Source organism: Pezoporus flaviventris, unplaced genomic scaffold, assembly GCF_033815535.1.
Source record: "Pezoporus flaviventris isolate CSIRO_AGI_PZ_B2104156 unplaced genomic scaffold, CSIRO_AGI_Pfla_v1 ptg000002l, whole genome shotgun sequence".
In the NCBI taxonomy this organism is placed as follows: Eukaryota; Metazoa; Chordata; class Aves; order Psittaciformes; family Psittacidae; genus Pezoporus; species Pezoporus flaviventris.
The window spans coordinates 72159844-72175001 of NW_026892550.1; the positions used below are offsets into that span (position 1 = coordinate 72159844).

General features: G+C 42.0%; 1 protein-coding gene across 13 annotated transcripts in view; it reads right to left on the reverse strand.

Moving 5' to 3' along the window:
- The window catches only part of ANK2 (ankyrin 2), a 359385-nt gene that overhangs the window by 212485 nt on the left and 131742 nt on the right, over positions 1-15158 (reverse strand). For 10 of the 13 annotated variants that reach the window (XM_061443193.1, XM_061443161.1, XM_061443201.1 and 7 more), the window contains exon 1: positions 13446-13603. The exons of 2 other annotated variants lie outside the window; for them this stretch is intronic. In XM_061443193.1, the coding sequence (XP_061299177.1) occupies positions 13446-13529 (84 nt within the window). In that variant the 5' untranslated portion in view covers positions 13530-13603. Of the gene's footprint in view, positions 1-13445; positions 13605-15158 lie in introns of those variants that run through there. One more of the 13 variants, XM_061443126.1, reaches the window with a different exon arrangement.

The window sequence follows — 15158 nt, forward strand, 5'->3', positions numbered from 1 at the left end:
CAGAACTGGAAAGAGGATGTCGATAAGAAAATCAGATAGACCTTTCACCTGATGTAACTGCAAGGCAAACACAGATGTGCTTGGCTAATTGCTTGAAAGCATATAAATATCATGTAATCTTTGCAATAAATGATCCAGCTTGCACTCTACCTCTGGGTCCATGCCTCTATCCTCACATAAACCCTTCTGTTACTACACAAAGAAGGGGCTTGTTTTTGTTTGGTTGGGGTTTTTTTATTTCTTCTTTATATTCTAAAACAAATGAGATATTTTAAAATATATAATTGCAACAGAACATTAATTTCGACAATTATATTGTTACAGATGTAAAATTCCTCATTGGTTATCAGGACTGAATGAGAGGTGGTCTCACCTGTGACAGCCTGCAACATTATTCTGTCCTTTCTGCACTGTTTCGGATGACAAAAGACATTTCTTCAAAATGTTTCTAGCTAGAGGCAGAGGCAGAGCTCTGGCAGCTGTGTGAGCTCTGCAGTTCTTCCTGCATGAAAGGTGAACTCTGAAGCCTTGGAAAGGTGAGAAAAACCACACATCCGTTTTTAATATCATATTTGGTCGTGTCCCTGAAATCCAAGAGCTCCTTCAGGCCCTGCTGAAAGCTCACTGCTTTCTGTGAACAGTTGCCAAGAGAGACATGGGCAATTAAGGCCTTATCCCAAAGTATGTTTGAAAACCAATCCACAACTTTGTACTCTTAGTGGGAAAGCAAGTGCTCAGCATCATATTAGGTCAATCCCTGAATTTAACTAAGAAAAGATATTGTGCTGTTCTGTCTGTCTGGCAATTCTTCCTGGTTAATAAGACTATTCCAAAATGGAAAGCACCTACATCTTAAGAAGAAATGTTTAGCATTATGCTCTTGCCAGCAACATATCCATTATACAAACCAAATGAGTTAATACTGCTGATAGTTTTAATGTTGTTTCTGTACATATCAAGATTACTAGAGAACAATCAAGCAGAGCATCTAAATATAACATCTACATTTCTTATACTCAGAATGAATGCTGAACTCTTCACAACCAGCGGGCTTTATATGAATGATATCATATGTATAAAACCACATACATCAACACAAGCATCAAACGGAATCATAGAATGGTTTAGATTGGAAAGCACTTCAAGATCACCTAGTTCCAACCTCCTGCCATGTGCAGGTAAGCCTTACATTAGACTATGTTGCCCAAGGCTTTGTCCATCCTGACCCTGATCACCACTTCTTTGGGAAGAAATCAGCAGAGATCTCATGTTTATAGAGCTCCCAGTTGGTAGAGCTCATTAATACTGGCCATTTCAAAATTATACCCAAAGAAAAGAGATGCTGACAAAAAAAAAAAAGCCAAAAACATATTTTTAGAAACAAAATGTAATTCTTTTCTAAGAGCTATCCATTTTTGGACATCAAGTTATTTTCCTAAAAGCCTTTCCATAACTGTTTCTTCTGTTGGTCTCCATTTTATTTCACTGAAATTATATTATGTGCCACCTATCTGACTGTGAAACCTCTGCAGTGAGTAAATTCCCAGCTATCGAAACATTTCTTCATTTAGAACATCTGAAGAAATATTTCTTTATTCAAGCACACACTGAAGGCATTTAACAAGCTAAGAAAGAAATTCACTGAGCACTACCTGGAGTGATACACTGCATGGCTGGAGCAGACAAAGGTCTTCAGTGGTTGCTTGAACATAGTTTGTAGCCAAACAGGAAGATTTATGTCAACTTTAACATATTGTGAATGAGATCAACATAAAAAAAAGTAAGTTTCTCTCACCTCTGAATTTTTTTGTAAGACAAAATGTATTTTAAATGGAATTTTTGATTTTTGTTCAGCAATACCTATGAGTTACAGAACAAATATTTATAGTTGTATTCATGAGAGCAAAAATGAAACAATACTTTTAAAAAGACATTTAAAAGAGGGAAGGTATCATACTTCAACATTTCTTCCTAAAGTCTTCAAAGTTTTTTGGAACACACTGAAACATGTACTCTGAGTGAGCTTTGCAGTGGACTTTTTATAGCACAGTTCTTCTGGCCTAGACTTAAAAAGCATGTTTCTCCATTTTGCAGCATTAGCAATAGAAGCTATTCTTTGCAACCCTCATTTTCTTTTCCCAGTTGCTTCTGGTGTTTACAACCACATTCCTGTATGTTTCCATTCCTCTTTCATCCATGCTAACCTTAAAGCTATTGTGTCATGTTAGTCTTAATTTTTATTATGAATTTATACAGAATTTCCTTATTCCTGGAAAAAAACAATTGCTCACATATTGACTTCAGTGCCAATATTTCAATGATGATATCACACTAGGCAAGAGAAGAACTGAATTTCCAGCAAAATAATGGCATATCTAATCAATGTACTTGCCTATGTACAATTCTGGATTTCTTCTTACACATCATTAACCGGAGCTCAGGCAACCTTCATGAAAATTCTGCTCTTGCCATATCTTGCAAGTTTAATAATTCTTGCAAAAAGGAGCAAGATGCTTCAGTGCTGCCTGAGACAGAACCCTGAGGTCTGCTTCATTATGGACTAAAGCAGGGAAAATACATCCCTGCATCTTGGCAATGGCATAAAGTGAAATACAAAAGAAATTATGATAGGCAGTCAGAAGTGAGAGCTTCTTTCTGATATAAAAATAAATACCTGTATGTTCCTACAGCTATCTGTTTGCTGAGGTTTACAGCACAAGCTGGGAAATGGCCTGATAATAGTATGTTTTCCACAAATATCAATATATACTAATGATCGTCATTACCATCGCAATAAAACCATCCAGATAATTTTACTAAGTAAAAAGGACAAATTTACCAGAGAAGGGTTGAAGACTTGGCCCTGGATTTATCAACCCAAGCTCAAAGGATATTGAAAATTAGCCCTAAGTCAGCTATCAATGTAGCTACCTGTCATAAATATCAAGAGTAAAGGAGGAAATAGTCAACTCATTCCCGGTGGGCTGAATCTCAATGCTATTAAAAGGCAGTCAAAATTACTGAAGACAGTAAAATCACTGAAGTCAATGGAAATCCTTCAAGCAAGCTTTGACTCAGGCGCTATAAATGAATTGTGAGTTCGGTCTGAAGGCAGCTAAGATAAAGGGCTGCTTTCCCAGGCACATCTTCAGGTGTTAACATTAACAGCCACCTGAATGAACCCCAAATAATTGGTTTAAACTCTGAGAAAAGAATTTGGGCTCAGAAGGTCTTCAGGTGAAAAGTACACTGCAGGGAGAGGAAAGAGAAGAGGCAGGATATTAAAAAGGGAGATGGATGGGGAATAAAGGCCCTGGAAGCTTGTCTGATGATCTTATTCTATAGAGCACATTAGCCACAATGACAAAACATGCTGTTTGAGAAAATGACTGTGTATTAACATCACCATCATTAGAAGGGCAGCCCAATGTCAGCTGGTTGAACCCTGCACTACAAGAATGTAAAACACACTCTCGTTTTATTTGTATTCCTACAAATCACATTTTAGACAGAGAAAAGCACCAAGTAATTATGTACTTTTCATACTGCTCCAATAAGGGGTTTTTATAAGTACATAAGAGTGAAAAAGATCCAGAAGTTTCTCTCTGATGATCTAGTCAAGCACTGAAACTGTCACACAAAACCAGCTCCACCTTCTCTCCCCTCCCAGACGCTCATTTCCATCCCTTCCCATCTGATCTCCTCTGCAGGAAGGAAGCAGGGAGCTCCATCCCAGATGAGTTTCTTACTCCAGTCCCCAGGAAGGACAAGCTACCTCCAATTCAAGCAGTGGCTGTGACATCTCACGCCGCTTGTCAAACTGTGGCCTCGGAACACAAAAACACAAACCCATAACCCATTTATTTCAGAATGTATTTCTAAGGCAGATTAAAAATGCCAAAGATGTGTTTTGGACTTTGGAGACTGGAAACTATTCCAATTGGAAGGTTTTATTTTCCCCTTGTGTTAACTAGGTCTTCTCTTTTGGGGAGATCAACTACATCTATTTTCTCAGGTAGTCTCAGCAAAAGGTTAATCATTTGTTCTTTTCTTCAGGAAAACAATTTTAAAAGATTCATCATCACATTAATCATTCCAAAAGGATGGATAGGGAGAAAATAACCAAAAGACCTAGCCCAAATGTCACCCATGAGAGTGATCCATTGACTCTAGTCTCCAGCATCCACACCTGACATATAAAGCTTCCATGACTCTAAATTCTTCTCAGCTGGTTTGTAACTGTATCTTTGTTACTTCAAATACATCAACAAAAAAGGTGACTTTCACAGTACTGTATTAATGAATGTATCCAGTTTTCATCTGGATGAAACTCCATTGTGCAGAAGCGATTTTAGCAGGATTTTCTTCTTCATTCACTAAATAAATTGGGTAATCACTCCATGTAACTGGTGTATAAATATGAGCCAGACTATATTATTTCTGTTCAGAGGTAGTGACTGTTTCATAACAACGATTTATAAGAAAGGCGTGTTGTACATCACCATCCTAATTGCTGTCAACTCCATTTCAAATGGGTTGCACTCCTAAGCTTGCATTGCAAAGGAACAATCTTGCATCCTAAAGTATACATTAGCGCATAATGAGTTCATGGCAGCTGTTTTACAACTGAAAGCCATTGCCTGCTGCTTCTGTTGGGGATGTTGCTGTGAAAAAAAAGCAGTTACTCTGATAACCCAGGGGGAGAGAGGTGGGTACAATGCACAGCATCAAATATAATTAATCATATGCCCCACACACTTCTACCTCCAAGCACAGCCACAGTGATTGCAAGCTCTGCAAGAAAACACTTACAAACACTCAGAAAACACCCTCTGCACCATTAGAAGCAGTTAATTAAAAATAAATGCAACAACAAAAGCTGGGCTCATCCTTCAGGCAGGGAGCACCAGGTACAGGAGGAGGGCACCCTCCCTCCTCTGCTCTGAAGTGCACTAAAGGAAATATGTAGCTTCACTCTACACTTCATCCCTTTAACTTGAGTTTCACAACACGGTATCAGTAGTTCCAATGACGAAGTGTGAGGCCATGATTTCTGCCCGGAGGAGGGCTGTAGCAGGGCAGTGACCTTTAGGCAAGGTGCACAATTCCCATCTTTCCATTTCCCTTGTTTTTATGAATGCTGTAGTCATCGTTCTCTCTCCAGACTGAGTAAAGCAGTCAAAGCACAAATGGAAATGCCAGCTCATAAAGCGCCCTTCTTCACTGCTTCAAAGCTAATGAGCATGAATCATAGATTGATTGGAAAATCTGTGCCCCTTCCAGCACTTCTGTCTTCACCATGCTCTGCTGTGTTGCATAGGTGCAACAGCAACAAGAGGCCAGATCCTCAGCTGATGAAAGCTCAGAGCCTCACCAACTGCCACAAACCTACAGTGACACCCAGCACAGACTATGGCCCACTGTGTTCAGCTGCCATGCACCAGCAAACAGGCTGAGAGAGGGTGCAACACCACATACACAAATGCATTTGTACACAATCCATAGCTCCTCATGCATTTGTACACAATCCATAGCGCCTCACGATGTTGTTACTCACTCGTTTTTTATTGGATCATAGCAATCTATCTACCAACTCAGTCAGATGAGGGTTTGCAGGATAAATAACTGCCATTGTTTCTTGACATTTACACATTGACATCTGCTCTCTGATATTGAAAGCTGCCAGATGAATTAGATATTTAAAACATTAAAAACAGAGTGACTAGCAGAGTCTTTTGGTCACAGAAAAGCAGCAAATTTTTAATACAGTAAGAGACAAATAAAGTTCAGAATCACATCTCTACAGAAAGGTACAAATTGTTTTTAAACATCAGTTCACACTTATTTACATATTTCAAAATTATCACCCGTGTTCTTTGCTGCCACAACCACACTGACACATACTTCAGTTGCTGCCTTATAAAGAAAGCCTTGTAGTGAAACAATTAGCAGATTTAATTGATCATGAAGCTAAATTGTTGCAGGACTCTGTGCATTCCTGGTGACAATTTCAATCCACACACTCTACTCAGTCCAGTACTGTATATATATATAAGCACATGCTGTCCAAGATGGGATGAAACAAGTAACAGCAACTGACCACGGCTGAAATACTTAGCCTACGGCAGAAACCTATATACTGCTTAACCTGCAAAATCATTTCCAACTGCAATTTCTGCCATTTGCTCTATCATTTCCTTAGAAGCTGATCCTATTCTCTAGATAGTACTTCATTCACAAACTAAATTTCCAAGTGAGCTAGCTAAACTGAGGGACAATATAAGCAGGTTACAAATTGTTTAGCCACAGGTAAACAATAGCTGGAAGCTGCCACAGAAATCATTGGACCATAGAATGGTTTGAGTTGGAAAGGACCCTAAGATCATCCACTTCCAACCCCCTGCCATGGGCAGGGACACCTCACACTAAACCATGTCACCCAAGGCTCTGTCCAGCCTGGCCTTGAACACTGCCAGGGATGGAGCTTTCACAACTTCCTTGGACAACCCATTCCAGTGCCTCACCACCCTCACCGTAAAGAACTTCCTACTTATATCCAATCCAAACTTCCCCTGTTTAAGCTTTAACCCATTACCCCTTGTCCCATCACTACAGTCCCTGATGAAGACTCCCTCTTCAGCATCCCTGTAGGCCCTCTTCAGATACTGGAAGGCTGCTATGAGGTCTCCATGCAGCTTCTTTTCTACAGACTGAACAGCCCCATCGTTCTCAGCCTGTCTTCATATGGGAGGTGCTCCAGCACCCGATCATCCCCATGGCCTCCTCTGGATTTGCTTCAACAGCTCCATGTCCTTCTTATGTTGAGGACACCAGAATTGCACATAACTGAGTAGGCATCTGCTTTGCTCCCTAAATTGCTATGTGCTCAAGGAATACTTTGATTTCAAGAAGGTTTGAGGAAAACTAATCAATGCCCACATGTTTAACTTGCAAAGCCTTTAAGTATACACTTACAAAAGACAAAGATGAATTCTTGGTGATTCCTACACAGCCTAGGAATAGTAGCAGTAAGTTCAAACTTTCAGCTCAGCAATTTCTGTCACCAGGAACAAACAATCCACTTAATCAGCCAAGAGAGATTTTGAAATAATCAGTTCCTGCAAATACATGAGGATGTAGGAGCCCCCAGCCATCATCTTATTTTCTTGGCCTCCCTCTGTTTCTCACATTTCAGAGCTCCAGGGCTCCCAGTGTCTGGCCTAAATATCTACATGCTGCATATGTCGGTCTCAATTTGCAAAGTGGAAAAAACTTCCCTAGCCAGAAATACCAGATAAAGCATTGACACAGCATGCCCAGTGGTGGCAGGGACATGACTCTGCAAAAAACTTGGCATGTCTAGCAAGGAGGTGGAAAGGCAGGGGAAAGAGGCAGAGAACACAAGAGGATCCTGACAGATCCCGAGACCGCTGCTTGAGCCAGGTGAATTGCAAGGCCTCCTGAAGAATGGAGGCTGCCTGAAGATGGAAATGTTCCAGTGCTGGCTCAGTAGGGAAGATTTTTAAAAGCAAAATAAAATAAAGAAAAAAATCCACAGAAGATGTAACATAACATTTACTACAGATATATTTGTAAGTGTATAGCCTTCTCAAGAACATATATCTTGTTATTAAAATCCTTCTCTCAGCTACTCTTCCATCACTGACACACTACAGCATAACAAGCAGACAGAGAAGCAGCAGGACAGAACATGTTGCCACCTCCAACAGGGCCTCAGTGTCCCCAGAGAGCCATGACTGGCAGCAAGGCTGCGAGATGTGCAAACGTGATACAATACGTGAGATTCTTGACAGCCCCTGACAGCCTGCAGGGAGAAAGGGAAGCTGGCTGGGGACAAGGGGACTCACTTCTCTGACTCAACTGTTTTCCAAACACTGGTGAAAATGAGCAAGAACTGCGAAGGAAAAATCAGGAGCCCAGGATGCCAGGCATGTGTATGCAGGCTCAACACATCACACTGTTATGTATAAAATTCCCTGCTCTTATCCAGATGATTTCCTCCTTGTTATCTTCATAGTATTTGATCTGTGAAAGGTAGCACTTAACTCCATCCCTTTGTAGACTCCTATTACTCTATGAAAAAAAAACAAACCATGACATTTTTAAAAGCAATATATATTAACTTTAGCGCCCACAATGAAAATTTAACCTTCTAAGTAGTTGTGCCAATTCTCAGACTTGTTCATTGCTTGTTCATCAATAAATACAACAGAGCGTGGCAATGTTTGAAGTGATCCTGTTACACTGAAACAAAAAGCCCTAGGAAAGCCCAGCCTAGACATGTGGCCGGTACCCCATGCACTGTGCCTTACACACTTCATGATGCTAGAAAAACAACCACAGCAGCACAAAATGCCACAGTCCAGGTATTCAGCTGTATTGCTCCTCATTATTTTCCCTGTCTCATTGCTGTAAATAAATGGAAATTATTCCTCCAGAGTGTCAACCACCATGGAGCTGCTGTGAGAGAAGCCCAGGATGTTGTGCGGATGCAATCATCAAAAGCCATATCCCACTCTGCTGACATAGAGTGGGATAAATACACATCATTTTTGGTTTGTTACCATTACACATAGCAGCTAAAGATAGAGGGGATGGGCAAGGAAGGAGAGAATTAAAAAATAGACCAAAGCATTTGTAGCTATGATGTTAGTTTTATACCTGGCAGAAAATGTGCCTTTTAATAGGAAGAAAAGGCAAAGGGAACAAGCAAAACCTGATCTCAGTAATGCGAGAGTATCAGTGGAACTGCATCATATTTACAACAGTGCAAAATATGTTGAAATGGTAGTGCAGACATTTATGAATACGTCTGATTTGATACTTAACAAACCTGTTTCTTAATTCCATAACCTCTGTCTCTTACATCCATGACCTAAACGTAAGTTTGTCTTTTTCTTCATCTACTCTCTTCTTTCCAGAGCCAATTCTAGCACCATTTCTCTGCTTGTTTAGATTCACATAAACTGGACTAATTGCAGTCCAGCTGCAAGAAGAATAAAATCTTCCAGACTTACAGAAGCTATGTTACTAGTAAAATTAGCAATATCCAACACCAGTGAGAGTTGGGTTACTTTGTAACTACCACTTTAGTTTTATGATAAAGCCTGTCAGCTATCTTAGTCCGGAATGAAAGGAAAGACTGTGCGCTACCTCATTAGCTCTTTCTGCAGGTGCAGTTTACTGTGCAATGTCTGAAGGAAAACCTTCTTTCTCCTGAAATTAGAGGATGTGGTCTCTCTTGGAAGCAGAAGCATGCTCTGGTTTCATATCAGCTGGGTCAAAGACTACAGCAAAGAGTTTTCCACTGAATTTGGTAGCTGGAGAGTGAAATAACCAGGTAAACAAACATTTTAAAAGACCTAAATAGGAACGTATATCATCACTTGAACTGCTGTGTAATGATATTACAGCACCATAAATGATATAGGTAAAAGCACAGGAACGTGGGAGTGGGAGGCACCTCCTCAGTTGAATCCTGTCCAGCGAGATGGTTGAGAAATCACATCTCATTCATAATTAATCAAGTTTCCCCTGGGTCTGGTTAAACCTTAGAAGGCTAATGAAGACCTTCATTGCCTTTTCCTCTCAGATAGCCATTTGCTTTAGCACCCCAAGGCCAAGCTCTTCTAGTTTTTGTATAAAATAGGCTCTCTCTTCCAGCACTCCCTCTGTGCATGTCTTCTGTAAGATTGGATTCTTATCTTTGAACACAGGTGACCAGCACTGCACTTTTATTCCAAAACAGGTCTTAATTACCTTATGTATGGAATGAATGGTCTTAAGTAATGAAAATTAATTAAAAGCATTAGATTGTATACTGTAATCATTCCATCAGCAAGTATACCCTTCCACCAGGAGTACCTCATCTAATACATCCAATTTAATTTTTTTCCACAGGTACACTGAAAATAGGAGAGAATGCTCAGTTTAGGAAAAGAAGCCTCATTCATCTTCCTTTAAATCTGCTTTATAACTTCCTCCTAGTCTTTTCCAGTATAAGCCTGACTCCAAGCCTTTAATTTCTCTAAAAGAATGAGCAATATAAGTGCCAGGACTGGGATTCTGCAATAAGCTTTAATGGATTATTTTGCCATCAATCCATCAACAGGGTGTGCTTTAGGATCAGTGGAGTAAGAACCTGTGGTTTCTGGAAGCCCCTTTTACAATCAGTGCTTTTAAAGCTAGACATTCTAAACTCAAAGGGTAGATTTAGATTGGATATTGAGTTGTTCCCTGTGAGGGTGGTGAGGCACAGGAACATGTTGCCCAGAGAAGCTGTGGCTGCCCTATCCCTGGCAGTGTTCAAAAGGCCAGTTTGAACAGAGCTTGGAGCAGCCTGGTCTAGTGGAAGGTGTCCTTCCCCATGGCAGGGGTGTGGAACTGGATGAGCTTTAAGGTCCCTTCCAATCCAAAACAGTCTGTGATTCTATGATGTAGGAATGTGCTTCATTTTCTACATCATGACCAACAGCAGTTGTTTTTCATCTGAAACACTATAATGAAAGACACACATCCTTGAGAGAAATTATGGGAATTTGGCACTTGGACACTTTACAATTCACTTGGCAAAATGCAGAAGGTCTCAAAACACTCATGTATTATAAACTCATTTCACTTGCTGTGCTACTGCTTCAACACAAATGGTATATCAGCTGCCAAGATGAGAGGACTGATGCACACCAATTGCTGCTCTCATCAGGACTCCACATGGTTACAGCAAAACCAAAACAAGGCCATTTCCCTGCAGACTGCACCCTATGCTCTACAACACTAGACCTGGACCAAAACAGAAATTTAGCATGATTTTTCCCCAGGTACACAGATTTCATCATATCCCAGTTAGCATGTGGAGGAAAACTGGATGCAACCCTACCGATAGACTCACAGACCTATTAAAGCAGCCCACTAACTCACCAGAACGTAAGACCACCAACATCACCACAAAGACTAAATTTGGGGCTGTATGGGTGGCAATTTTCTTAATTTTACTAATATTTTAGCCTTTTCCAATCCTGAGCTAGGATGAAACTGAAGCTTCTTCATTTTAAAGTGCATGTGCATAAAAAAACACCCTGGGGTATGGGTGAAAATTAGAGAAAACCCTACATGGCTTCCCAGCTGATGGTCAGAAGATCCAGCTGAACGCTGCATCCAAGATGTGCTCCTCTCTGTCTCTCCCAATACACAGATCAAACTCATCTGGCTCAATTAATATTTAATCCTCCACACAAAGGGGATCAACTTGCATGGAACAGATAGAGGGCATGCTGGATGGCGCAATGCAGCTTTGTTCAGCAAAAGTAGTTCAGGACCTGAAAACAGGCTACATTACTTTTGATTCTGGAGCTCTTGCCACATTGCCCTTTCATCTCTGTTCCTGAAAGAAATTGTGCCTACCTAATCAAAACACAGAGTCATTCAATCTGGAATTCTTGTATGCTTGGCTATTCCAGTATGCCTCTTTCTGATAAAAATAAATTAAAAAAAAAAAAAAATCTATTTCAAGTGGTAAGAAAATAATTGTTAGAAAAGGAATATTAAAGCCTGGAATTGTGTTTCTTCACAAAGTCACTAAAAGGGTAAAGCTTCATGAGAGCTAATCCAGTACCAGACCTGAGGCACAACATCTATTTGCATCTGAACTGAGTGATCAAGAATTTTTTTTTCATGTTTGTCCATTGAAAATGGCCAATTAATATTTTCTAGTTGTAAAAGATAATTTGGAAAAGATACCCAAATATTTATTGGTTTTGAAACACAAAGATGTGTCACCTGTTGGAAGATGCCAAATACGGAGACTCAACACAACAGAAGCTTTCTAAGCATTCATTTAGCAGCAGTGGCTGCTGTTTCAAACTTGAAGGCCATGGGTCACTTTGCTTAGAAAATGGCAAAACAAGAAAGCATGGATGAAAAAGAAGAGATAGAAACACTATTTCAAGCTCCAAAAACCTCTCCCCTTGTATGATGGATTATCTAACAGTCAGACGAAAACACTGGGTATACAGTCAATCATTTGAGTTTTCCTCCCTCATGTTGATTTACTGCCCCAGCCAAACAAACCTTTCAAATTCAGAGGGAGGACAAAGTAGATATTCCCTTGCTGCTTGGCTGTGCTTAAACACAAGGCTAATGTGCTATATAAAATCTCCCACTGTGTGGAGATCCAGGCAATACTCCAGGCACAGCAGGGTGGGGTGAGGATGTTTTTGTTCAGTTTCTTGCTTCAACTGGATTATCTCATGCCTTTACTGTTGTAGGTACAGGATCTTCCCTTAGTGATAAAACAAGGCTGAATGGCATCACCTAAGCGTAAAGCAGCTTTTCTTCACCAGGTCAAAATCCTTGTGGCAGTCCCTGAATCAGTGTCTGTTTGCAATGCTGTGTGTTATTCCCATTTGTAGCAATTTGCCTTGCTGGTTGGTTAAAATGTAAATTAGATGCAAAACAAGGGGCGAAGAATTTATCAGTGAATATACTTGGCACGTATTAAATTCTTCCTCACCCCACAGGTAGTCCCACACATTTAATGGGGGATACCTCTTCCACTGATGAAGATCAAAGAAGGGGGGGTGTGGTGTGTGAATAACTGTAAACCAGTTTACGTCATAATTATGCAGAACCACAGACATATTTCCTCTTCAGGGGGAGAAAAAAAAAGTGAAAATAAATAGTTGCCTAGAATTAGAGCCATTAAATTATGTCAAACAGGGGAGTGAAGCAGCAGGTACACTACACCTTGCACATCAATGAAAGACAGCAGACGTGCAGAGCTGGGCTCTGGGTGTGGCTGGACCAGTTGTGTTTTACTCAATTCATTATTTTCCCTTAGCATCACTGACCTACCACAGACAGTACAAAAGCCAGCAACATGTCTCTGGCCATGGTTGTCCATAACCTGATCTAAGAAACACCTCTAAGTAAACCAAGGGTTTATATGAAGAAAAACAGATGGGAGCACAAGAGCCAAGTCAGTACCATCGTGTGTGGGGTTTGTATTTATCCTGTCAAGACAAAGCGCCCTCTTTCTTAAGGGCAGCACAAGGAAACCTGCCCCAAGAGGCATCTGCTGCCCAACAAATGAAATCAAACAGAACCCCACAGCCAAATAAAAATAAAAATAAAAATAAACATAAAAAGGAAAGAAGCCTTCTGCTGATTTACTCATCACAATGTTATCGCTTCCCCTGTCGAGACAGGGAGAAGCCCTGCACTCGGGGGCGGAGGACCAGCAGGTTGGCTACTGAGACACTGGCCACCACCAGCGATAACACCCTTCCCTGCTTGTCCGACACTAAATACCTCGGCTCTGTACAGGCTGCTGCATCACCCACTTCCCCACAGCATCGCCCCACAGCATCACCTATGGCCCCACAGCCCCGGTCCAGCACCACAGCCCCGCCCGCTGCCCCGGGCCCCACCTTTTTGGGCCTCTTTCTCCTCTGAGCGCTACCGTTGCTCCTCTCGCCGCCGTCGCTCCGCTGAGCTGCCTCCTCCTCATTCATCCTGGACGACAGATTCCCCGGCGCCGCGCCGGGCCGTGGGCGCCTGCAACCGCTGCCGAAGGTGGGGCCGGGCCGGGGCGGGCGCAGAAGCATTGCCGCGGCAGCGACGGGCGGGGCCCTGCGGAGCAGGGATAGGCCGAACCCCCGGCTCTGCCCCACTGCCGAGCTCGCCTGGGGAGCGACCGGGCACAATCCCCGCGACAACGGGTGGCCCCGAACCCCCTTGGACAGAGGGCTGGGCGCTGAACGGAGGGGCTTTGCCTCTGGTCATCCCCACTCAAAACGTGCGCTCTAAGGGGAAACTGAGGTACTGGCACAGGTTGCCCAGAGAAGCTGAAGCTGCCCCATCCCTGGCAGTGTTCAAGGCCAGGCTGGATGGGGCTTGGAGCAACCTGGTCTAGGGGAGGGTGTCTCTGCCTGTGGCAGGGGGCTGGAACTGAATGAGCTTTAAGGTCCCTTCCAACTCAAACCGTTCTACGACTCTATGATTTTATTTCATCAGCAAGAAAGAACAAATATTGACCTCTCCCAGCCCTGTGCGCATGAGTTGAGCTGAGGTTTGTAATTTCCTTTATGGAAAGAGGAACCAAGAAATGGAGAGATGTGTGGAAGAACAAGGCTCAGAAAAAGTATTTCCAGCAAGAGCTAGTTGTGTCCTCCTTCCTGAGAGGACATCAGTGCTTCTCCCTCCCTGGCGGGGGAGGGGGAGGGGGGGGGGGGGGGGGGGGGGGGCAACATGGGTGAACCCCCCAGCACTTGCCACATCCCAGTGTGCTGCTCATACACACCCTCCTCATTCCAAACCCATATATATAACAACCAAAAGATGCTCCACAGTCAGCATGACAATAGTCACGGCAGTTGAGATGGACACAGCATAAGGTGACAGTTTGTACTACTCTAATAAATTACCCCCTTCTCACTTGGAACAAGCAACACCACAACAGCCACATGTCATGTGAGAACAGCAAATGCATTCTTCTACTACTTCTGGTGAAGTCATTAAATATATATATATAATATACACCATTCCACATGCAGCTGAACAAACCAAATAACATCCTCAAAGGCTGGGGAACAAAGAAGTAAAGTCACTTTCATTCCTCACTCAGCAGACGAGAGGCTGAGGAAAGTGGAAAAGACCCAGCACAGCAAGAACACGTCCCATGGCCATGCTGGCTGCTAGCACAACAAACATTTGCACCACTAAACCAGAGTAAGCAGTGTAACAATCCCCAAGTCCCTTATTGTTCCTTTTTTACTTTAAGAGTGACTTACTTTAAGAGTGACTTCTTTGTTACTGCCAGTAGTAGTAAATTCTACCCTAAAAAGAGAAATAACTGATCTAAAGCAAAGGGAGCTCCAACTCTTGAAGGCGGCAGGTGCTGCGCAACACTGCATCTGTTAGGATGTAATTAGAGCTGCAATCACAGTCACAGTGATTATTCTGGGGAGGAGGTAAACTAGTAATTTGTTACCAGCACTACACACTCATGGAAATCATTTGTGATGAAACCTGTAAAGATGTGGTTATCTTTTTCTTTTACAAATCAGCCTAGTCCACACATATGTGCTGGGTTTAAACAAAGAGGTCATCTCCTCTTTCACCTTTTAGTCAAATTTTGCCCA